Source organism: Tasmannia lanceolata, unplaced genomic scaffold (assembly GCF_043159265.1).
Source record: "Tasmannia lanceolata isolate RefF3 unplaced genomic scaffold, GAP_Taslan_0.1 ptg000020l, whole genome shotgun sequence".
NCBI lineage: Eukaryota > Viridiplantae > Streptophyta > Magnoliopsida > Canellales > Winteraceae > Tasmannia > Tasmannia lanceolata.
The window spans coordinates 6,504,316-6,529,991 of NW_027518697.1; the positions used below are offsets into that span (position 1 = coordinate 6,504,316).

The window sequence follows — 25,676 nt, forward strand, 5'->3', positions numbered from 1 at the left end:
TTTAGCTACCATGAATTCTTTTTTCCATGGAAAAGTAATTTATCAAGTGGGGAAAGTGGGGGGAATCCCCTCCCCGACCCTTTCTCACCATCAAGTAAGCTGATATTCCATGGAAAGTAAATTCATGGGTTGCCAAAGCCTAAAATCTAAATGTACCCAACAAACATAGCCTCTCTCTCTCTCTCTGTCTCATATGTGACATGAGATGTTACATTTAACGTGAACATTTAACATTAGAATATATAAAGGCTCCAAATCTCTTTCCAAACACCTTTTTGCGATTTTCATTCTTCAATTCTCTTTAGGAACCGTCACTCTCTTTACTTTCCCCTCTTTCTAGTCTAAATTAGCTTGATGTTATGTGAAAGGAATATGTTTATTTTTTAAATAAAAAGCTATTCTTTTTTGTATGGCTTAGAGCATTGAAACAAAGACATCAATTTAGACTTTCTTTTCAAATAATGCAGATGGTTTTGTTTCAATGCACTTAGACATACAAAAAGAGTGGCTTTTCATTATAAAATATGTACACCTTTCATTGTGAGACACATGGCTTTTAGTTTGGTGGGTAGGTTGGGGTTTGGCAGGATCTCTACCAGTGTATTAAATTAAGAAGATATTACATCCCAATGAATTTTTCCCCTATCTATTTAGGGTTACAATATTTAGAAGCTGTGGGAAGAGATATGCTCTCTCCTTACAAGGGCATTCACTATTTGATAAAATATCAGCTGCTGCATTAGCCTCTCTCCAAGGCCATATATGTCTGGCAGCTAGGAATTGTTTTTCATGATAAATTAGTGCCTCCAAGTGAATGTCTGGCAGCCGGGAATTTTTTTTTAATGATAATTTAGTGTCTCCAACTGGTGAGAGGGGTAGGTCAAGTGGGAGAAGGAGAGAGATTTTAGATCGCACGATTGAGATGAGGGTGAGAAGTGGCTAGAAATCAGGAAAAAGTGATTTTGAGTAGAGTTTTTTGTTTCCTAATTTTTAGTCACTTCTCAGTGCTTGAAACACTAGTTTGTTGATTTTTGTTTCCTGATTTTGAGCCACTTCACTGGCCCTACGCCTCTTTCACCACGTGGAGACACTAGTTTATCATTAAAGAAAAAAAATCAGGGTAGCCAAACATGCCCTAAGTGGGCATGATTTTCCAAGCCTTAGAATGATTGAAGGATATCTTTTATCTTTGCTAGCGTTTGGACCTTCTTCCACGGGCATTTTTATATATGTTATTGATCATGTTTGCAGGGAACAGGGAATCTGATTCAAACCAAATGTCTTCCACCCGATTCAACCCAAGTGTAACAATGCCACACACATGCTACATGTTGCATAAAAATTGGTGGTGCCAGTTTTTAATCAACCCAATCAGCTCGCAATTTATGGTTTAAACCCTTGAGCTTGGTTTGGTCTAGAATGGTGGCATTTGTTTCATTCTCTTCCCATAAAATATAGTGGAGGAATACTAAACTGAAAGGAGCTTTTGCAAAACAGCAGCAAAGGCACCATATTGGATCCACATCACCCAACTGAATTTAAATGCTCACCAGCTTTCTCAAGGACACAGGAGAACTGTCCAGGCAATCGCATTGGATCAGTCACCTTCTACCCACAACATCCCTCATGAATTTTATGGAAAAGCTCGGAATGAAAAATTATTTCTAAAATTTTCTACTTTTTTTTGTACACACACAACAATAATTTGAAATAACACTATTCAATTTTTATTTAGAGGGACCTTCAATTTATGCCGACACACTCTCGCCCAAGTGATTTCCAACTGACACCCTTAACCGTCGCCAATTCCAAGTTCTTAATGAGAATCCATTGAAGTTCAACTTAAGCCTGTTTGATTTGGAAATTGAGAATTGATTTCGAGTCCTAAACTAGTTCTTACCAAGTTTGGGCGTTAGGTTCACAACTGTAGAATTGATTTTGGACTCAATTGATTCTATACCCAGTAAAAGTGCACATGTTACTGGGATGGAGAATCAATTTTTAGTTCAAAATCAGTTCTACACATTGAAGCAGATGCCACATTTTACCAAAGAATCAGTTTTGGACTCAAAATCCATTCCCAAAATCTAAAACTAAACAAGAATATGAGTTTACCATAGAGAACATTTTGCGCCACTTCCTTCTCCTTGACAAGCTTATCCTCAACAAATCTGTTTCCATCTCATAAAAGGTCTTGCATCAACAATCCTCAAAATCTTCCCTCAAGAGAACCCACTAACAATTTTAAGCTTCCTATGTCAAGGATTAGTCTTCCGATCAAAGAACCTCTCTCCTAAAATGAGTCAGAAAAAGACCTAATTTCAACTTACCAGTTTAGGATCATTGCCCAAAATTTTCTCACTGACTTGCAATGGATGAAAATATGATTTCTTTATTTTCCCGCTGCTGCTCCACAACACGTAACTACTCACCTAAGAAAAACCTTCTTCTTCAATAATTCCCTTCCAAAACCTGTCATAAGCCTTGAATTCTTGTAGTAATAAAAGATTTCCAAATCTCTGCCGAACCAAGTCAGCCGTTTGGTTGCATGGCATAGATTCGGAGAGTTAGTGGTAGTTAATAGCGAAGAGACAAATATTGAATTTGCACGGAAGTTACCTCGGAGAATAGTGGTAAGTGGTGTTTGGTTGTCAACCTCGTAGAGCAGTGGTAAGGGACTAAAGGGTGTCATCACCATGGTTTAAATTTTAACCGAAATCTGAAATTTTGGGTTTCAGTCCGGACTGACACCGAAACAACTAATACCCTAAACGGTACTTTATTTCGCTGAAATTTTGAGAATTTCGGTCGAAATTTCAGTCCGAAAATTTAGGGAAAATTATATTTTATTCATTATTTAATATTTACCTGAAATTTCGACCGATTTCAGGCGAGATGAAAAATGGCTTTCTTTATTTCATCGGATATCGAACTCGGTGGGGTCCGAAACCGAAATTTAATACCATGGTCATTACCAATATAGAGAGATGAGAGAGTGAATAAACGTCATTCCTATGAAACCCAAGCCAAGGAGTTTTGCTGATCTGGCATGCAAATGCCAAGCAAAACCCTTAGCTATCCTGCCGCCCCAACTTTTTAATCACCTTCCACTTGAGACACAAACCTATTTAGGGAGATATACGAGCAAGAGTAATCGCAGGACTGCTACAGTTTACACCTCGCATTGTGCCCAAAGTTCTTAGCGCAGGTTTTACTGAAAAATACGTAAACCTAGATGTACCAAATCACCAGTTTTTTCAGAGGTTTTTCATGTATCTAGGTAAAATGACATTACAAATAGTTAACACCAGTATTCCTCAAACTGTTCAGGCATTACTATTGCTTTCTCCAACAATTAGGAGCTTCAATTGCAGGGCTTAAAAAGTTATAAAGACCCTCATTTTTGTGTTTTCAATGTTCAAGAATTAAAATACGTAGGCAACTTGATCTTCATGCATAATTTTATCATAATACAACCATACATGCCCCAAAAATGTACAGAGCATAAAGTCTCTGCAACACATACATCACCTGTATATACAAATTAGAGACCAGATCATGCAGAGACAAAAACTCATACAACAACTAAAAACAAAACCACACTTACCGTGCATTAACAGCAAACTACTAATACATTTAGAAAAAAAGATTGCATTGTCCTGAAGAACCACCTTGCTCTTGAACCTCTCAGTAAAACCCATAAACATTTCGATTTGGAACCAAGTTCACGAGTTAGTCGAGGCAGCTTCCGGATGATACTGCAGCATCTCATTCCACATCATCTCCCTAATCATATCTTCCCCTAAATCCTCATCTATATCAAGATCAATTGGCACCTGAGCAGGAGGGTCAGAGTTTGGGTCATAGAGAGGTGACATGTAAGGGTGTTGGAGTGCTTCAGTGACACTAATTCTCTTAGATGGGTCAAATACAAGCATTTTCTGCAGAAGGTCAATGGCCAAGGGGTTGGCATTGGGATAGAGACGGGCGAAGGGAGTACCTTGAGAGTAAGGGAGGATTTTGATGTACTTCCTGGCCTTTGGGTTGTCAATGAAATCTAGGTCAGGGTCGGGCATGCTCCCAAGGACATTGATTATCAGTTTGAGTTGGTTAAGGCACTCTGTGCCAGGGAAAATGGGCTTGCGTCCGAGTAGTTCTGCAAAGATGCAACCAACAGACCAAACATCTATGGATGTCCCATAGTTGTCACAGCAGAGGAGGAGCTCTGGAGCACGATACCAACGTGTGACAACATACTCGGTCATGAACTGGCCCTTGCCACTGCTGGTGCGAGCAAGGCCAAAGTCGCATATTTTCAGGTCACAGTTGCTATTGATAAGGAGGTTTCCGGGCTTAAGATCCCGGTGGAGAATGTTTGCTGAGTGCAAATACTTCAGGCCTCGGAGCAACTAGATTTCAAAAAATGTAGGAAGATTTCAGTTAGGAGTTGATATTAAGAGTGAATGCATTTGTGAAAGGTAAAAGCAAAGAAACAATATGAGTGAAGTATATGAGAATTTCGTGGTTGGGAGGTGTATCAGGTTTCCAACAATGTTTTAGAAATGGAATTTGTTGTACACAAAGCAAAGAAGGAAATGGATGCTGGTTTAAGTTACTTGAAGACGGAAACAATAGTAACAAATACAATAATTGATAAATGTTGAAAACTTGATATATAAGTTAGAAGTGGAACATTTAAAACTGACAATTACAAGATTATAATATGTAAACATTAGAATATGCGAATAAATGAAGAAGACTACCAAATCTACTCGATATCATCCATTCACCCATCAATTTTGGGAAACGAGGTTAAATAGATAGTTACAAAGAAGAATGAAAATAATAATATATGATTCTGTTTCGTTTAATTTCTTTTTCTTCTTTGGTGATTGACAAAATCATACCAAGTGGGTTTCCCACCTATAGCAAGTTACATGAGTTCCAAAAGAAAAATGTGAAAACCCAAAAGAAACAGAGAACAATACCTGTTTGTTCTGTTTTTTACTTCTTTTTCTTTTTGGGGTTTCACAATAACAGGCAGCCCACCAAAAACACTCAGGTAAGTTTTGAGCAAAAGAAGAAAAAGCAAAGAGATAAAAAGTCATTATTTCGTCTGGTTCAAAAGGGCCTGCATGGTTTGATGATAGTGGAGCTAGAATTGGGATAGATTTCATTTTCCCAATCATCTGCTGTTTGGAGGCTCTGGGAAACTATTCATTTATTACCTCACATAGAAAACATTGCTTGCAACAAACACCCTTATGCATATAATAATTTTAAAATCTTCTTTGAAAAAATGCAAATGTCTTAGGAAAGCACATACCTGGAAGAGGAAATATTGGCAGTGATCATTGGAAAGAGCCTGAGAAGACTTGATAATCTGATGCAAATCTGTATCCATGAGTTCATAAACCAGATACACGTCCTTGAAAGTTCTATGAACCGGCATCATTACATCCTTGAGAGCAATAACATTCTCATGGCGAAGATGTCGAAGGAGCTTCAACTCCCGCAGAGTTCTGAGTGCATCGACGCGATTGTCAAATGCATTATTGATCTTCTTAATTGCAACCTTCTCATTTGTGTCTTTGTTCACAGAAGAACACACAATGCCATATGCTCCTCTACCAATGGGCTTGATTGGCACATATTTCGTATCAATCTCAAACAAGGATTGCCACATCGAATAATAATGTTTTCCTCGAATTCCAGTCCCATTAGGAGGATCAACATATGTTGCCATTGCTCTGCAAATCACCACAACAAACAAAATTTATGCTGTTAAGAATTTCACAGCCCTAAAATAACAGAAAACAAAGCATGGGGCCCAACAATAATAGAATGTTCTGTAAGACTTCATGAAAATCTTAGTTAATGAGGGGAAGATCAATTGCAAAGAGAGAGTTTAATAACAGAAAACAAAGCATGGAGCCCAACAATAATAGAATGTTCTGTAAGACTTCATGAAAATCTTAGTTAATGAGGGGCAAGATCAATTGCAAAGAGAGTTTTCTTAATGGCAAAGAAATCTATAGTAAAGTGAAAGGTTAACTGGCAGACCCCCAAAAATAAACCAAATTGCCACATTCCTCGTCTGAGTGATGGTGCTTCCACCTTGATAGGGGCAGCATTGGCCAAAAAGTGAATAGGACAAATCTTGGTCCACTTGGATTACTGGGTGGATTGTGGATCCTATTAGCCAATGGATACTAAACATCGACACCCCTACACCTTGGTAAAAGAGCAGTACAAAGACAAATAAATTGACTTCCACCATCTGCAAAAGAATAAGCATATACAATCTGGCTAACTCTAGATTCACATCAGTCAGTTCAATGGTGCCTGTTGCAAGTCACCTATGCGATGCACCATAAAGATATTGAATTTATAAAGTAATTACCAGCAAAGGTTAATAAACCCTGGAAGTCGAATTCTTGGAGGCAAGCAAAAATGGTAAATATTCTCCTTAATTCACCGAATTGCTACAACTTCGGTGGAGCACTGCATGCTTGGAGTCTTTTACAGTGCTGTTGGTTGCAGGATTGCTATGGAGTCTCTGATTGATTTAGGTTGTTGCTATTTGAATGAGGGATAGGCTTTGTTAGACTTTGTTAGTGGTAGAACTGTTATCCTATTCCGGATGGTAGGGATGCCAGTGATTTGTTATATTTTTCTTGTAGTTCTCTTTTTGGAAGTCAGGAAATAATATAACTCCAGAACTCTGCGTGGTTTTGCATGTAGGAGATTAATCCTCTCTATGGAATTCGCTGGTACAGTGGTGAATCCTCACATCTGGTATCAAAACAAAAAAGACTTCATATCACTATCAAAGATGGGGCATGCATGCGCGTGGGCTATCGCGCATTAAATCACATCACTATCAAAGATAAGTTTCTCATTCCTGTCATCGATTAACTTTTGGAAGAGTTAAATGTTGTTACTTTTCTGAGCTTTATATATGCTCGGGTCGAAATATAATCAAATTCATGTTTATGAACTGGATATATCTAAGACAGGATTTTGTACACATGAAGGCCATTATGAGTTTCTTGTAGTGCCGTTCAAGATTACTAATGCCCTTTTGACATTTCAAAGGATCATGAATGAAGTATTCTGACCCTTTTTGCTCAAATTTGTGTTGGTATTTCTTGATGACATTCTTGTGTGTAGCAAAAGATGGGAGCAGCACAATGAACAATTGTGTAGTGTTTTAAGCCACCTTCGCAAAAATATGTTGTTTGTTAAAATATCAAAATGTGATTTTGGTCAATCACAAGCAGAGCATTTCTTTAATGGCATCAATTTCACATTGGGTTACACAATTTCTGCAAAGGGGGGTGAAGCTGATTCAGAGAAGATCAATACGATGGTGGAGTGGCCAATACCTAAGAATCTTAAGGCTCTATGTGGGTTCATAGGCCTTACCGGATATTGTCGCAAATTTGAGCGCAATTATGGACATAATAATGACCCCCTGACAGCTCTATTACGGAAATATAATTTACAATGGGATGAACATACATTGAGGCTGCATTCAATTCCTTAAAAAGGGCAATGTCAACGACCCCCGCGCTCACATTACCAGATTTCTCACAACAGTTTGTGGATGAATGTGATGCATCATGTTATGGAATTGGTAACAGATTTCTCATAACAGTTTGTGGTTGAATGTGATGCATCATGTTATGGAATTGGTGGGGGTTCTCATGTAGAACAAACGGTTGATTTCCTATTGTTCTAAGGCTTTGTCCGACATGCACGTTGCTTTCAACTTCCAAATGTGAAAACCAAGCAGCACATGATTTTCTCCATAATATGAGGGTCGTTTTGTGGAGGCCATTTCTGTCTCTTATTCTACGTTGATCGACGAGCTATATGAAGGTTGGCTTGCAATGCGCTAACACTCGAATCTCAACACCAAACTATAGCAAGACCCCACCGTTTTTCCGAGTTATACTTGGAATGGACGTCACCGGCAATATCATGGGCATTTGATAGTACCTTCCACAATTGTTACAGTGGAGAAGCTTCTTTATTAATTCTGTAACACTCTAGAAGCTAGTCACTTAGGAGCACTGCGCGTCTGCGCACATACAAATACTTAATTCGGGGTTTTTATTGCGAGGAATGTAGGGGCAAGTCAGTTGATATGGGGTAGAGTGTGATGTTTGTCAACGGAGCCAGGCAGAAAATATCTCCTCACCAAGCTTCCTACAGCCCCTCTTATTCCTGATCACATGTGGTCAAAATTGTCCATAGACTTCATCAACAGGCTTCCCAATTCTCATGGAAAGACAACCATCATGGTTGTAGTTGACCGTTTATCTAAGTATGCACATTTTATGACTCTTTCCCATCCTAATACAACACCGAGAGTGGCCCAGGTATACATCCAAGAGGTTGCTCAATTACATGGCATGCTAAAACTGACCAGGAACGATCATGATCAAGTGTTTCTTAGCAACATATGGTAAGAATATTTTCGATTGCAATGCACCAAACTCTGTGTGAACTCCAAGTGTTTCTTAGCAACTTATGGTAAGAATATTTTTTATTTCATTGCACCAAACTCAGTGTGAGCTCAGCATATCATCCCCAGTTTGATGGGATCATTAATCATTACCAGCTCCACTCCGAAGCACTGGGCTAAATTGTTTCCATGGGAATAGTGCCACCTTTCATGCTTCAACAAATTCAACACCATTAAAGCCGGTCTATGGCCTGCCTCCTTTTGTGATCATAACTTACGACAAAGGTGACACCAATTTGGATCAAGTTTAAAGAGACTTGCTTGATCGTAACACGGTTCTTCAGAATCTAAAGGATAATATTACTCTTAGCTGCACAAGCTCAGATGAAGTATCAAGCTGACCAGCATCGATATCGATCTGAACCCGTTGCACATCAGTTGCAACTATCACCTGGTTCCAAGATGCATAATGCTTTCCATGTTTCCTATTTAAAGAAGTCGTTAACAGATGAGGGACAGGTTCAACTTGAACCTGAAATAAATTTGGGTCATCGCATGGTCAGCGACATAACCACGTTGTTACTAAGGAATTAGTCAAATGGGGCTGATGGAGCAGTTTCCATGTTTTCAGCCTTGAGGACAAGGCTTATTTGACGCACGGACCAGGGAGGGATGTAACAACCACAATAGAGCACTGCACACATGGAGACTTTTGCAGTGTTGTTAGTGGTAGGATTGCTATGGTGTCTTCTATTTATTTAGGTTGTTGATATTTGAATAAGGGATACGCTTTATAAGACTTTGTTAGTTGTTGAACTGTTATCCTATGGTGGACTGGAGGGACATCTGTAGTTCTCTTTTTCGAAGTCAAGAAATAACATAACTCTAAAAGTCGGTGTGGTTTTGCATGTAGGAGATCAATCCTCTCTAAAGGATTCGCTGGTACAGAGGTGAATCCTTACACAAATCCACTAAGTCTCTAGTTAGTTTGAAATGATTAATGGACAAGTTACCCTTTATATGGGTGAAAGTAACCATATAGAGTATTAAAACAGTGAAGGCAAACCAAATCCAGAAATAAACAAGACTAATAAAGATAAAAATGGAAAGAAAAAAGTTAATATATAAGCATAGAAACTACAAAGAAACTTCAGAAACAAATTCATTCTTACCTTATTCGTACTCAACTGGCACAAATCACCTATCAAATGAATGGAAGTTAATGAGATCTTTCACAAAAACAAAGAAAGTCTTCTAATTCTTGGATTTCTATAAAATTTGTTCAAATCTTGAGCAAATCGTCTCTTAGAATCCTCCTATTACTCTCCCTCTCCTTAATTTCCTTAAATTTACCCTATTCATATATCCCGCAATTCACCAAAATTTCTGAAACTGAGGCAGCTATCCTAACTTTCCCCCTGACGAATCACACCTTCTCTTTCTTCTTCTTCTTCAAAATCCAGTCTCCAAATCCATCAGCCTTTGAAAACCATTGAATTCTTCCTTAAACTCTCATAAGCTTTCAAAAATCCTCCCATTATCCTTGATTCCGAATCTCAAATCCTTTTCTTTCCTTGAAACGATGCTCTAGTCCCCACAAATCGTAAATCAGTCACTATTTTGTCCAAAAAGTGAAATTCACAATGAAATTCTCACGCCTAACCCTTCCTTTCCCTAAATCCCCTCCTTTTCCATGAATTTTCGGTCAAATTCTCGAAAATATTCCTAATTTTTTTCAAAATCCGCTCCTTTGTTCGAGATTCCGCAGGAATCCTCTCAGACCTTCATCGATCCACAGATTATTCTAAATCCCTGCCCTAATGGTCTTTTTTCTTCAAAATTCCACCAAAACCTCCTGATTCTTCTCAAATCCGTTCCATAATCGCTTACTTTCTTTCACAATTCCCATCCTTATTGCACGGAATTCACGTTACAGTTTCCTCTAATCTCCATCAAAGGGATTTTTTCTAAAATTGAGAGAGAGAGAGAGAGAGAGAGAGAGAGAGAGAGGGTTTTGGACTTTTGGCCTGAACACGAACAATCCGATTTTCGCTCTCTCTGCGACAGCTACTCTTCTATCCGTTAGGACGATACCCAAAAGTATATACCCTCAAATATCGGCTCGGCTCAGCTCGGCTAGGCTAGGCTCGACTGCTCGGCGAACTTTCGGCGTACGCCCTGTTTTATAATCTTAAAAGCCGGCCTTTTTTCTGTACGTTCCTACGTGGTGGTGTGCAGTACGCATACTCTTTTGTCTTTCACACGTTCATGGTCCATGGCTTACAAAATCATTTTTTTAAAGGAGAAGTGATTTATTTGCTGCCCTTTTTCACTTGGGACAGCCCCTCCTCTAGCGTATTTATGAATTGTGATTTATGACTATTCTTTTATGCTGAGAGGGCTGTCCCAAGTAAAAAAGGGGCGAATATATTATTTCGCTTTTAAAGCTGTTGATTGGATGGGCCCACTGCTTTACGGCACATGTATTTTATAGGGTGGGGCCTAACATCTTCAATGTTTTGATGAGGTGGGGCCACCATCTCTACCCCAAACCTGAACGGGGTGCTTGAATTTATGAGGAATAGTGAGTTCTCAAAACAGGCTTTTGGGTGGAGCCACCCATCGACATACGCCCTTACCTTATAGTTTTAGGTGTAACCAATAGATAAGATTCGATCTGTCACGGGAACTTTGGAAGTTTTCGCTTGGCTTTCGCTCTAATCAACCTACCCTTTTCCCTGTGACAAGAAAGAAAGAAAGAAAAAAAAATGTTTCAACAGCATTCATTATCTAACAAATATCAAAACTTTCCGTCTTAAGTAAAGGTCGTACCACCTGCTCATCAGTTTGGTATTCTCAAGATTGCCGACTGGGCGGCATACCTTTGAGTGGAAACCCCGCAAGTCTTGTGAAGATATTTTTCGAATAGACCGACCATACGTAATCAGGAGAATTACATTCCCTGCTATTTTACTCAAAAAAACGTAACCAAACAGAGCATATGGGATCGTAGTTGTGAACTTGTGATGGATGTTAAGTTGTTAACGATCAATTATTTGGGTCCCACACGGGATATGTATGTGTAATCGTGACCGTTGATTCTGTAGCCAGCATGAGGTGACCCACTTGGTGGGGGCAAAAGGCTCCGTTCATTTTGGATTTTGATAAGGGAAATGATATATTTGCCCCCATTTTCTCCCTCTGCCCACCACTTTGTAGTGTAAAAAAGAGTAATAATAAATACAGTAGAGGGGGATGGTCCAGGGAAGGAAAGGGGGCAAATATATCACTTCCCTTTTGATAATTGAATTTTGGTTCCAAAACTGATTACTGAACTGAAATTTGCATTTAATTTTGAGCCCAATAGTCACTTTTGGACTAAAATTGATTGTCAAAATCCCAAACAAACCGAGCCTAAGCGAGATTTGGTGGGTTAAGTGGCTAGGATCATACAATGTAGGGGTCAACGACAATCGGCCGGACTTTTTGTTGCTATTTGAATCAATGGATCGATCATATTCGCATGGCACTTTTGGGCCCAAACTGTAGCTACCACGTTTTGATTTGCTAGGGACCATAGCAGAAAGGCATTTTCCGGCTCGCTATTGATGCGAGAGTAGCCACACAGGGTAACTTTTTAGCAGATTTTGTCTTATTTATTTAATTCATCGAGGTGGTGGCTACTCTCTTATGCAACACAGCCACCAGGGAAATGCCTTTCTGTGATGTGATGGTCCCTAGCAAATCCCATTTACCATTCATTTTAGAAACAGGTTTCTACACCGCTTTGTTTTTAAATTCATGTTCTCGGGTCACAATTGTAACCAGCCATCATAATCCGTCTCGTCAAAGAAGTCGAAAAGAGGCATAATATGAACAAAAAACAATTACTATACGACGTAGACACATTCTCATGCATTTGTAGATGCCTCATTTTGTTCTTTGACTGACTTTAGTCACCCCTGAGTTGTGTATTCTAATAATGATTAGTTGTTCTCTTCTTAACTCCGTCAGAACATTTCTTGGCTGAAAGGATAATGTTTTGGAAAAATCAATCTATTATAAAACTTTTGAAAATAATTGTAGAGATTCGAGCTTAATCTCGTTTTAAATCACTCATGCTTAAAAATAAAAGTCATACATATTTCAAATCCTTTTAAGTGGTGTAATATTGGTCTGGGACATGGAAAAATACAACAATAGGGCGTAAAATTTAATTGTTCCAACTGGATTTTACGTCGTTTGTATGTAAACTTATCGAACGATAGAAAAATTGGACAATTAACGGTTTTGATCGCTCGATGACTAAGAAAATGAAGAACATAGAAATCAAGTTTTAAAAAATATTCAAATTAACTCCAAAGTATTTATTTTTAAGGGAATTGCTAGCGTCCATCCAAGAAGGCATTTCGCGGCTGGTCTGTCTCATGTCAGACCGACCAGTCACGTCATGAATGGAGAAAAAAGCTGTTGTCTTCATTCACGAGGTGGCTGGTCTGACATGCGACATGCGACAGACCAGCCGCGAAATGCCTTGCAATGGACCCTAGCAAATCCCTTATTTTAAATTATGACTCTTCTAAGCATTTCTCCTACTGAAATTTAACACTGGGTAAGTCCTAAATGTGAAACAAATTAATTTTAACCATGCCCATCAAATTAAGGACAAACAAACATTCTTTTCATAAAATTCAATCTAAACCCTCCATACTCTCGAAAATAATCCTAATGCTTCTAAATCTAATCTAAGTACGAATTTTGGTTACTTTCTACTCTCTAATTCATGACCCCTAAGTCATATTTATTTATTTATTCAAATAAATAGATAAATAATCATAGAGTTGGGGTCTATAAGCAGGATATGTTAATTGTAATCTATGACAATATCGTTCCTTTCCCGTCAACTAAGACATGAGGTATTGTTGGACAAATTAGATGTTGTCCAGTAGGGTCTGATATATGGCTTGATTGAATCCAGAAATTAGAAATGTAAATAAATCAGTACTTAGCTTTTGTAGAAAACGTTTATGTAAAACAGATCGAGAAGAAGAAGGCTGAGTCGTGCCACTGGTCACTCTCCTTAAGAATCGTATCCGCCCCCTACCGGTGCAAACCGGGATCCGCGAACCGATGCTTCAAGATAAAACAGCCAAAGTTGGCTCCAGTCCACGTGCACTCGCTGACTGGTCCACCCAGAATCACCGTAGAACTGTGCTCAGATCAGAACGGAGGAAAGGAAGAAGACAAGCAGAAACTTTGATGTTTTCTGTAAAAACTATATTCTCCAATGGTGTTATTCTCTTCTTTTTATAGATGAGAATATGACTTGTTGGAAGATAATTAATCACCATTAAAAGACAAAAACGTTTCTCTCCAACAGTCATATTTGTGACTGTTGAGATTTGAAACGGTTTTGCAATTAAGGGGTGTATCTTTATAAAAAACATGGGGTAAAAAGAAAAACCGTTTTTAGGCAATAAAAATAACCTTTTTATTTAATACCCAAACCCAAACCCGGACCACGGCCCGGCGAGGCGAGGCGCGCGCGTGCGTATGTGATTTACATATGGGCTTGTGCTCTTCTAAAAGCCCAAGACCCAACAAATTCTAAAGCCCCTTGAAGGCTCAAGCCTTTCTCCAACTCTCCATCTTATATGGATGAGAAAAATTTTCTTCCAAAGCGATGTGAGACTATTAATTTGCCTTTGATTTTGAAAACACACCACAAGCACACTCACCAAGATCTTGGGTTCAAGTCCCCACACATGCAAAAGTCTTTTGCTTTAAAACAAGAGAGGGAAACATAATTTGAATCTTCCCTCCAACTTTTTAAACAAAAAGAAAAAGCATCTTTGACTTTTCAAATCTTTTATTATTATTTTTGTTCAAAAATTCTAACAGGTAATCTCACGCGAGTTAAATTATGTTAGTATTTTCTATTGTGTTATTACAATGCGATTTATTTTATGGGAGGCAACTCTTTTTTCCTGTTTTGAGCTCTGCTGTTAAGTTTTAAAATGTTTTGGAAATTTTCTTCCTGGTTTTCATTTTTTATTGTTTGGGAAGTGGGGAGAAACACCTTCCAAGGCATCTTTAGCTACTCCTCTTCTATGTCTCTGAGTCTTGACTTATTTTTACTGCATTATAGATTTCACTGCTAGAGGTTAGGGCGGTTTTCCATGGCATCAAGCATCTGAATAAAGATTCCTATAATAAGGTGGTTGTAGAAGGTGATTCCTTAAATGTGATCAGCTGGCTCTCGGGAAAGGTTGACCCTTCTTGGAGGTTTCTCTCTTTCTTTAATGAGATCTCAGACTTAACCTTCGGATCTTCTATAACTTTTAATCATGTAAGGAGATCTGCTAATGGTGAAGCATATGCTCTAGCTAGATCGGGTGTGCCTAGGTTGGGTATGAAATGGTTCGACTATCTTCCGCCTTGAGTCATTTTATTTTGTTGTTTATCTTTTAATGTAATCATTGAGAACCATCTCGATTTCTCTTCCTTCAATATATAAATTACCATTTCAAAAAAAAAAAAAAAAAAAAAAGATTTCACTGCTAGAAATATAATCTCATGACAGAAGGGAGCTTTACATCTTGCCCTTATTCAGTGTCAGAGTGCACTGTGTAATAATGCCAGTCCATTTTATGGAAATGTTTTTGAATAGTCATTTTACAAACAAAATGCCTTGTCAAACAAACATTAGAAATTCATTGATTTGACTATGAGGAAGAATAATATTAATTTTTGGCTAATAAAAAAGAATAATATTAATTTATCATGTTTATTCTTATATTACTCACATACGATTGGTAAAGTTATAATCCCTTTCTATCAATCATGATACATTTTCCTATACCTTGTGCCTTACGAAACTAATATTAAATGTCAATACATTTTTTTAATACTATCGTTTCACTATAGATGTGTTAGTGTCTCAAGCTTTATGGGTCACCTATGTGACACCTTGTTTCCATGTCTAAGATCCATCTCATTTCCTAGTCTAAGTTGCATATGCATGGTGAGACGTGAAAAGGAGCATGGAATTGGCATGGCTTTTGTATATAGATATGCTTCTTGGAAGAGTTTTTTTGTTGAACTAACCACTCAATAGTTTTCTAATGGTGCCATTCCTTCTCTGGAATCCAGTGATTCCTACACTTCTTTTATTTTATTTATTCATTTCTTTGTGGATTTGCATGGGGTTGGCAAGGACCCCTACTAGCTCATTAATAATAAAAGGGAATTAAGAACTTTACATTTGTTCATAGGGAAGTGATATTTACGCCCCTTTTGATCACCAGGGACACCCAGTGTCAGTGTATCAATGACAAAAAGGGAACTAATGAACTTGATGTCAGAAAAATCCATTGGCTATGATTGCAACGTACACTGGCAATGGGTGTCCCTGGTGATCAAAAGGGGCGTAAATATCATATCCCTTGTTCATATTGCAACCTTCTCCACCTCAATTATCTATATTCTTCAATTGGTATAATGGACATAAATCAGTATCATCTTGTTCAAATTGCATTTGCTTTGGCATGCATGAAATCATCCACTGAATTTGCTTCACGCGAAGTGTGGGCGACTCTCCAACTAACTAGCTTTGGAAGAAGAATTTCATTATTATCCTTGAGCATTCGGGCCGCCCAAGGACAATTAATTTCGCAACTCAATTCTAAGAGCAATTTTGGGATAATTTTCTACTAATTATTTAAGTGGCCTTTTGGATACTAAAGTAGAGAGGTTTATAAATATGACGTATCCATTAATCTAGATTTGCTCTTGTTTTACCATCCTAAACTGTTGATTCCTACGCTTTTTGGACCATTAACTGTTTTACTCTTTGCTGCCGCTCTGTTTTCTTCACCCACTCCTGGCCACTAGTAACTTAAATATGCATTTTGTGGGTTACATTGTAAACCTTTCATGGAGTACCTTCTCTTACCTGCTTTTAATAATACCTATACATCTTTCATTGAAGATATAAGGATATTGAGAAAACCTATACTCTTGAACTCACATTTCGTAGACCAATCCTTCTAAATTTACATCTTTGTTGAAAAAATTTCCTTTTGTAATTCCTTACATCAGGACTCAGAAAATATTGGATCTCCCACCTAGACAAGCAAATTGTTGATAAAACTCTTTTCCCTTGAACCAATCTTTTTTTGTTTTTTCTCCTTTTCATTCGGGAAAGACAAGAAAACTTCAAATCATTTACCTTGGAAGTTCACTTTCAGTATGTCTGAGAATGTTGAAACACTTGAAGTCTAAATTAATTTCCTGTTTTTCTTACAGGTTATTCTCATTTTGAAATGGTGATTGAAAGACTAAGCTCAGGCCGAGGAAAATTCAAACAGAGACACGAGATCCCGAAAGAATTCTAACATACAAGCAGACTTCTCTAATGCGACCCGTAAAAATGAGGTAAAGGTCAAAATCAATTCATGGATGACAACTCATTTTCATACAGATTCTCCTATTCCCTCATGGATGACAACCTCAGCCACCATAAACTTAATATTGATGCATCCCTCATGGACAATTCTGGTTCTGTCGGTGGCCTTATTAGAGACCATCTCAGCTGTCCCATTGGCCTGTTCTCGGAAATCGTCCCCCTGAAGCTATTCATCACCTGGAGATTGAAGCCATCCTTCACGGTCTATATCTAGCAGAGAATCTCAGCCTATGTATTGAATCCGACTCAATCCATGGCGTCAAAGTGATCGAAGGTACCCAAGCATGCCCTTGGAGGAAAATCCAAACTCTTGCCATGATCCAAAGTAAGCTCAGAAATCTAAATTCTTGGAAAATTTCCCATATTTGGAGAGAAGGAAATGCAGCAGCAGACATCCTTTCCAAACAAGATTATTTTTGTAAGGGTGATAACATCCCCCCTATTTTCTGTCCCCCTCCCTTGTAGAGGTCTTGTCCTCGGACTCCTTGGGGTCCCTCTATGAAAGATTGTAATATGCTTTTTTCTTAATATATCTGGTAGGGGTCCGCCTAACCCCAGCTTGCCCATTAAAAAAAAAAAAAGATTCTCCTATTCCCATTTGGTTAAAAGTTCAATTCCTCTTGTTGTGACCCACCTATATATTCACCTCATTTTGGGATCATTTATACACTGGAAAATGTGGAGAAATCTGAGATAAAAGAGGAAGAAGTGCCAAAAGATTGGGAACATGAGGTTCAGAGTAGTGAGGGGTTAAATGAAAATCCATTTATCTATGAATGGAGTAATTATGCTAGTCCTACTGCTTCTTCCCCACAAGACATAGGTAAAGATTATTATAGCTTATTCTGACCTAACACAAATCTAGCTATTATTTTTACAAATTTTTTTCCTGATAAGTGAGGTACTGTCGAGGAAATTGGAACCCTAACATGCCTATGGATCAAGTGCCTCAAACCCTATCCCTAAAAAATGTGCAGGTGGGGGAATAACTGAAGGTCTTGAAATGGGAATAATCCAAAAAAGCATGTCCCATTTGTACTTATACACTAATACACATCCAGTTATATAATCTTTCTGGCATATGAAAAAAAAAAGATTAGTTTCTGGATTGTGGGTTATTATAAGCTTTTTCATAATAGTTGAGAGAATGAGAGCAAATGATTTTGCTTTACTTGAATCAGATTAACTATTTTTAACCCCTCTAGACACATTCCAGTGGTTTAGAACTTGCCCAAAAACTAAAGTGGCCCCCATATGAATGGATTAATCTGAGCCATTCATTTTCGGTCCCCCACTGTCGATAGGCCGTCCTGAAAATGAGGGCTACAGGCTGATCCTAACCCTTAATTTTTCTTCATTTTCCCCATTTTCCAATCCAAGGCTCAGGAATTTTTTGGAAGATTTTGAAAAGAAAAAGTTTTCTGGAATTCCCTGCTCTTGATTACACATGGAAAAAGACATTGAACTGTTGAAGTTCAAGTTTTATTTACAGGGACTTGTATCAATGATGATCACTCTTTAAAATAAATTGAAGGACCCTTTAAATAAAACTTGGGCCACTGTAATTCAAAAGTAGGAAATGCTAGAAATGTTTTTCTTTTCCAAACTTTTCTATAAAATTCTTGCAATCCAAACAAAGGTGTAAAGGAAGGAAAAAAAATACTCTATTCGGTTCTTTAGTAAAGTCCAAAAGGAAACTCTGTGGCTGCTGGGATTCGAGCCCAGGTCTCCACGGCCACAACGTGGAATTCTCACCACTAAACTACAGCCACTTTAGTTATACGCTGACTACAAAATAACAATATAGTAATAAAAATAGAACAATACAAAACCAAAGCAATAAAGCTTTTTCTGGGGAAATGATGCCCTACCCTGGGCAATGGATAAAATCTCCCCCTTTAACGCTATTCGTTAAATTCTAAAGGCAATGAAAAATGTTAAATGGGGTGAATTTATCCTCAACCAGTGAACCATTCTCACAGTAACCAATAAGAGGGGGGATTTTATTACCACGGAGGAGTGGGAGTGGGAGTGGGGGTTGGGGTGATATCATTTCCCTTTTTTTTTCCCTCGTAAATCACACAAACGATTCAAAACGTAGGAGCAAAATTTCCAATGCTGCACAATGTGTCTCCAAACCATGGTTTTAAATTTCGACCGAGGGGACTGAAACCGAAATTTGGCGATATTCATTTCGGTGAAATTTTGAATTTCGGCCTGTCTTGGAATTTCGAGAATTTCGGTCCGAAATTTCGAGAAAATGCAAAAAAAAAAAAATTTAAAAAAAGAAATGTTACAGAATTTCGAAATGAATTAAATAAGCTTTTTAAATTATCGAAATTTTGGAATTTCAGGGGTCCGAAACTGGTACCGAAACTGAAATTTTAAACCATGCTCCAGACTTGCATGTAATCCTAGCTTGTATTCAAATTGATTAAAACAACCAATTACTCCAAAAGCTAAAGCTGTTAGAGTTGGTGTTATTTAATCATGTATACTTGAACACGCCCCCTCGTTACCCCTCCTTTTAGGGTTGGCCCCTCTTCGGGGTTGGGGTGCTTGTGGATATTTAATTTCAAAGAGTTGTTGGCTTTTGAGCCCCTCTTTTGGGTTGGGGGCATTGTTTAAAATTTCTTCCTAAATTCGAAATTTCAAATTTTGGTTTCGATTTCGGCCGAAATTTGGTCATTTTGACTGAAATTGTAATCTTGAGAAATAGCCTTTGTCATCATCTAATTTATTGTCTCATTATTTGAGAAACAGGACATTAATATCTAGGTAAATGATAAATGCGCCCCTTTTCATCGCTTGGGACACCCTGATGCATTGTATGTGACAATCAGGTCACTTCATTCCTTAAATGTGAAGTACATCAGCCCCTTTGCAGTCATAGATACACTGCAGCTGGGTGTTGGGTGTCTCTAGTAATGAAAAGGGGAGCATTTATCATTTCCCTAATATCTATGGAAGATAAAAGGCAAACATCTACAGGATTGCATTGATTTTCTCCTGGCATCAAGCAAACGACATTGTTGAGAAACACCTAATAACAATGTTTGTTCTTTGCTTAATAATCATTGCATATATGGATGATAATGTGGTTTATCCCTTTCTTTAGGTGATGTTTCTACTACCATTGAGAAACATATTAAACCTCATACCCTTGAAAAATATCTATGAAGGATAGTTGCTGCATATTAAACCTCAAGTTCAAATCCTCTCCGAAATTCTGATGGGAGTAAAGATCTGGGGCGCTCCAAGCAATTCTAATTTGCAAAAAGGAAAATAAAATCGGGAGATAGTTAGGATGTTGGTCTTCTAACCACCCTGTTTGGATTGCAAGAAAAACATTTCTTATGGATTTTTTTTCTCGGAAAATTTGTTCTTTCCACAATTTAGAGGGAAATGATTAAATCATGGTTAAATTAGAGGCATATTATAAAAAATATATTGAAGGGAAATGATCGAGGCTCATTGTCTAAACCAATCACAACATACCTACTTAAGATTACCACCCTCTCATACTAGGTAGGAGTGGACATTTTGTTGGGGGTTCCACGTGAAAGCAAAGAATCCCACATCGGAAAAGTGGATGGATGTGGATGGGCTTATAAGTGCTTGGGCACCCACCCCTTACCGGCTAGCTTTTAAGGGTGAGTTCTACCCGGGTCCCAACAAGTGGTATCGGAGCCTGGGCGTAGTAACCCCTGGTGTGCCTCGGAGGACGGATTAATCTCTTGGGAAGATCTTGGTAACCCTAGATGCCTCCGAGGACGGAAAAGTCCTTGGAGAAGATCTCGTAGTTCCTGCGTTCCTGCCACGTGGAGGGGGAGATTGTTGAGGGTTCCACGTGAAAGCAAAGAATCTTACATCGGAAAAGTGGATGGATGTGGATGGGCTTACAAGCTAGCTTTTAAGAGTGAGTTCTACCCGGGTCCAACACATTTGTAAACCACATGATGAGTCACTGATATCAAGCTTATTCATCTGGGGAATGCAACATGATGATCTTTACCATCACAGATCTCCGATCAAATACTGATGGCCACACTATCCAACGGGAAGGATCACAGATGAAAAGCTATGTGATTAGACAGAAAACTTGAAAATTTAAAATTGCAAAATGGGAAGATAATAGGTGCATGCCTGCTATTCTCTAGGCATGCTTTGCAAATTTTGTACCGCCTTTTGAACAAAAGTGAGAGATCCAAGGCTTTTAAGGTTCATTTTTCCTGTTAAAAAGGACCGAACTCTACCGATTGGTGGTTCACCTTTTTCCATTGGTGGTTCATCTCTTGTTTAAAAGGAAGAAACCTGTTAACTGGTTACGTCCTGTTACAGGATAGAATTAATGAATCTGAACCAGAGATGGCTCCTGGACAGAATTTTAAAAGAAGTTGCAGAGATTTTGGGTAAAAACAGAGGAGAGGAGAAGAGGAGGAAAGAAGAAGGAAAGAAGTGGGAAAAGAAAAGCAAGAAATGAGATTCAACTTTCATTGACTTCTTGAATTACAATGCCTGTTGATATAGTCTACACAACTCTAATTGTAACTAACCAACTGACTGAGTAACTAACTAAGCATATGTTCCCTTTATTACAGTTTGTAGTCCTTAGCCCATACAGGCCTCTTCCTTGCTCTATTACCTGTGCGAATCCGCTGAGGATCTATATCAGTAGCCTCTGTAGTCTCTCCCTGAGCCTGATCTGTATCACTAGCCGCTGTAATCTCCCCCTGAGCCTGATCTGTATCAAAACCCTACTGATTATTATTGGTTCACCTTTTTTCCATTGGTGGGAAATCGTCGGATTCATCTGAGATTACTGGACCACTTTCATTTTGCTTGGGTCCTTCGATTTCTACAAATCGGCCATATCAGACCTCATATTGGTAATACTTCAAGAGAAATTATATGATGAGAGGGCTTACAAACACACACCATCCCATCCTTGATATTTGATAAAACAGCAACTCACTTTTTGAGAAGCTGTTGTTGGATCAAATATCAAGCGTGGTACATCCATCTTACCACCTTGTAGTGTTTGTCCGGTCTTTCATCATGTAATTTCTCATATTTCAAAGAGAAATGTTAAAACTGAAGGCGGTTTTGCTCGACCCGCATCGACTTGACCCAAAAATAACATAGGTCGGGTTTAGAAATCATGGTCTTGGTTAATGGGTAGGGTCGGTTTTAAAGAAAAAAACCCGAAATCTAACCCGACTCATATAAGTGTACTGTGACTTTCTTAAATATCTCTTGAACAACACATCAAATTATTTTCTAATATAATGATATAATTGTTTTCATTGAGGTAATCATGTTTACGATGAGAAAATATACTTTCCTTTTAAAATTTATACACCAGATGACGTAATTTAGAGATTTTTGGTGTGAAGATTTGTTTTTTTCTACAATCTTTAAAATTAGTCACTATCCTATGTTTAAAGATGAAAACCCAACCCATCCTATGTTTAAAGATGAAAACCCAACCCGGCCCGGCCCAACCCAACCTGAGAGACTATCTTCTTTTTTTTTTGAATGGTCAAAAGTTTCAAAAGTTTCAGTAACCCGAGAGACTATCTTGGGTAGGGTCGGGTTTATGAATCTCAAGTATTTTTTATAAAAAACTATACCCGACCTGATTTGAAATAATTTCTTGTGTCGGGTAGGGTTTTGGAAAACCTGACCTGCCCGACCCGAGTTGCAACCCTAGTGACGTGGATCCAATGGAGTGCCCATTGCGGCTCGGTTTTTGCAAGCGTGCCCTTCAGTTTAGCATTTCTCTATTCCAAAATATTCCTGATATATTGACATATCGAAAGGTTGCCGATACCAATATACATCAGCCGATACATGGCAATATTAAAACCATGAATGAGGGACTTCATGGGCTCTTGTTGAGGCCCACTTTATATTTAGCTATTGCTTGGGCCCATTGTTGACATAAGTGGGAGCCCGCATAGAGAGTAGCTAATTTCGTACGTATGCTGGTAAGGTATCATGCATCCTGTTTTTTTTTTTCTCTTGTTTTTAGTGGTCAGGCTTTTGGAAAAGTGTTTCTTGGAAAGTTGAGATGACCCTTTGTAATCTATGTAGCATCTAAGCAGAGACAAGCCACGCGGTTGGCCATGTTTGCATGTGCCTAAGATTTCTCTGGAGGTTTTGGAATTTTGGTGGGACCTAGACAGACCACTTTGCTAATTGCTATATTAATGAAGGAATGATCATAACCATTTTCTTACCGGGGCGCATCTGGGCCCCACTATAAACGGGCCATGCTCCAGATCGTGTTCATAAGATAATCTAGTAAAATACTTGAAAATAGAAATATATTTGGTTAATTAAAATGGTTTAAAATATCTATATATTGTGATATCATATATATAAGCTTATAAGGAGAAATTATATGGTGGCCGCCCTTTATCTGTAGATAAAGGGCGGAGAGAGAAAGTCAAAAAAGGGAGTTTGACATGGATCAAAAATCAAGGGAGAGAGTATTTTCTCTCTCCGCCCTTGTTGTTTGACGGTCGGCCACCATATAAATTCTCTTATAAGATGGAAGTTGTTTCACCTCCATGGAGGTTCTTACTCACAGTTCTGCATTTGTAAAAGAGGAAAATGATTGTGAGCTTGAGCGTTGGAACCTTATGGTGAGCTTGAGCTCTCAAACCAATGAGGCCCACCTTGTTAGGATGATCCAAAGCATTCACTAGAAACGGCCTTACATAGATAGGGTGTGTACAAAAAATCAGATCCATAGGATCATCCTAACCCATCCATTTGTGGAGGTCAAAATGGACATACCACAAATCTGCCCAATTTTGCCCTCCACTTTTGAAGGGGTTAGGATGATTCAATGGAGCTAATTTTTGGTACACACCCTATCTATGATAGGGCCTTGCAAATGAATGGTTTGGATCCTCACAGAAATTGTGGGACCCATGTGATTGGTGCACTCAAGCGCACCATTTCATATTAGAGCTTGAGCGCACGAACATATTCCTCTTTGTAAAATGACTTAAACATAGTGCCAATATTTCTTTTAAAAATAAATGAACACATTACCCTTTGTAGGCCTTCGCATGTCTTTCTTAAGTTAGGCTTTTGTTGAAGTTACATACAAAACAAGGGCTTATTTATAATTTTTAGGCTGAAGAGGATGCTCTTATAATATAATATAAAAGGTTCATGAGGACTTATAGAAATCCCTAGTAAGTTCACTTGTGGTGCAGACATGACCTTATGAGCACATTTGGATTGCCGGAATCAGAAATGGAATTGTTATCCTATTCCGATTCCAGCATTTGGTTAAAAATGAACGGAATGAAAGGTAGATATGACACGGGGGTGGAATTAAACGGGGTAAAAAATTCCTGGAATCTGTTTCCTGCCCCAATCGGTGGTATTTTGATTCCACAGCAGACAGAATGATTTATTTTTTAATTAAATTTTTAAATTTATTTTTCCACTTCATTTTCAAGCTAATAGGAATAGGAATCGGATTAAGATGCTGATTCTGATTCCTGATCCCGTAATCCAAACGCAGCCTATGTGTCACATAGATGAGAATGGGATAGATCACGTGGCACCATCCGAACCGTCAAACTCACAAAAGATAGGTAGATGTTGGAATAATGAAACGACAGTTGCCAATGCTTGGTAATATAAAGAAATAGGATGCAATAAGGTAATATTTCTCCATCTAGTGGGCATAAAAAGTAAGACAACAATGGGCCCACAGTGTTGGATTTCATGTTCTAAAACTAAGAAAAGCAAACATCAAAGCATATATTCTCTTTGGAATGCTTTGTCTTCTTCTCAACACCTTTAGTAGTCTAAAACTTTAAACCTCCTTTTAAGGGCTAGGCATGAATGCACTTTTTTATATTTAATCTTCTTGATATTTGTAACATATGGGAAAATAATATTAATCATGGATTGTATACTCACTGATTAATGATAGTTTATAAGGATTAAGATTATTGAACAGCATGTTGTCGAGCATAAACCCCGAATTTCATGATAAATAGGATAATATTTATTAATGACAAGTTGGGTTTTTTTTTTGGGAAGTGATATATCCGCCCCTTTTGATCACTAGGAACACCCCCCTGTCAGTGTTTGTGGCAATCAGGGGCATTGAATTCTTCTGACATACGTACAACACCCCCTCTTCAGTCATTGATACACTGACAGGGGGTGTTCCTGGTGATCAAAAGGGGCAGATATATCATTTCCCTTTTTGTTTTCTAGAACTTTACTTAAAAACGGATTAACCCAAAATTTAAAAATCAAAATCATAGATCAGGGTGAGAATAAATGCTGAAATTAGGGTTTTTTCTAGGCCTTCTCTACTTAAAAAGGGATTAACCCAAAATTTAAAAATCAAAATCATGGATCAGGTTGAGAATAAATGCTGAAATTAGGGTTTTTTCTAGGCCTTCTCTACTTAAAAAGGGATTAGCCCAAATTTTAAAAATCAAAATCTTGAATCAGGTTGAGAAATAAATACTAAAATATCATTATTATTAATGTCTGTTCTTAATGGACTACTAATCTGGTAAATGTCACTAATCTGATGGGAATTTGACTCTAAGGTTGACTAGCTATGACTTAAAAAAAGGGATTTGATTTTCTTATGATGATGGTGATGGACCCTAAAGTTCTCAATGATAGCAATTTGCTTTTAAGGGCTTATTTGATTTTTGAACTTTGTTATGTGAGGTTTGGGTATAG

The 25,676-nt window shown here is 38.1% G+C and overlaps 1 protein-coding gene and 1 non-coding gene across 3 annotated transcripts; both read right to left on the minus strand.

Annotated features, from left to right (window-relative positions):
- Nucleotides 1-3,431: 3,431 nt before the first annotated feature.
- LOC143854003 (mitogen-activated protein kinase homolog NTF3) lies at nucleotides 3,432-10,553 on the minus strand. 2 transcript variants are annotated; one of them, XM_077363702.1, is made up of 4 exons: nucleotides 9,646-10,553; nucleotides 6,404-6,795; nucleotides 5,327-5,750; nucleotides 3,432-4,409 (listed from the first exon to the last, which is right to left on the minus strand). In XM_077363702.1, exons 3-4 carry the CDS (start codon nucleotides 5,744-5,746, stop codon nucleotides 3,726-3,728), a joined length of 1,104 nt encoding a protein of 367 aa, XP_077219817.1. In that variant the 5' UTR covers nucleotides 5,747-5,750; nucleotides 6,404-6,795; nucleotides 9,646-10,553; the 3' UTR covers nucleotides 3,432-3,725. The 2 variants fall into 2 exon arrangements, with proteins under 2 accessions (XP_077219817.1, XP_077219816.1); XM_077363701.1 differs by lacking the exon at nucleotides 6,404-6,795 and having other exon boundaries at nucleotides 9,646-10,552.
- Nucleotides 10,554-18,640: 8,087 nt separating this feature from the next.
- On the minus strand, nucleotides 18,641-18,712 carry TRNAH-GUG (transfer RNA histidin (anticodon GUG)). Its single transcript has one exon. It is a non-coding gene; the product is annotated as a tRNA-His (tRNA).
- Between the last annotated feature and the right edge of the window lie 6,964 nt (nucleotides 18,713-25,676).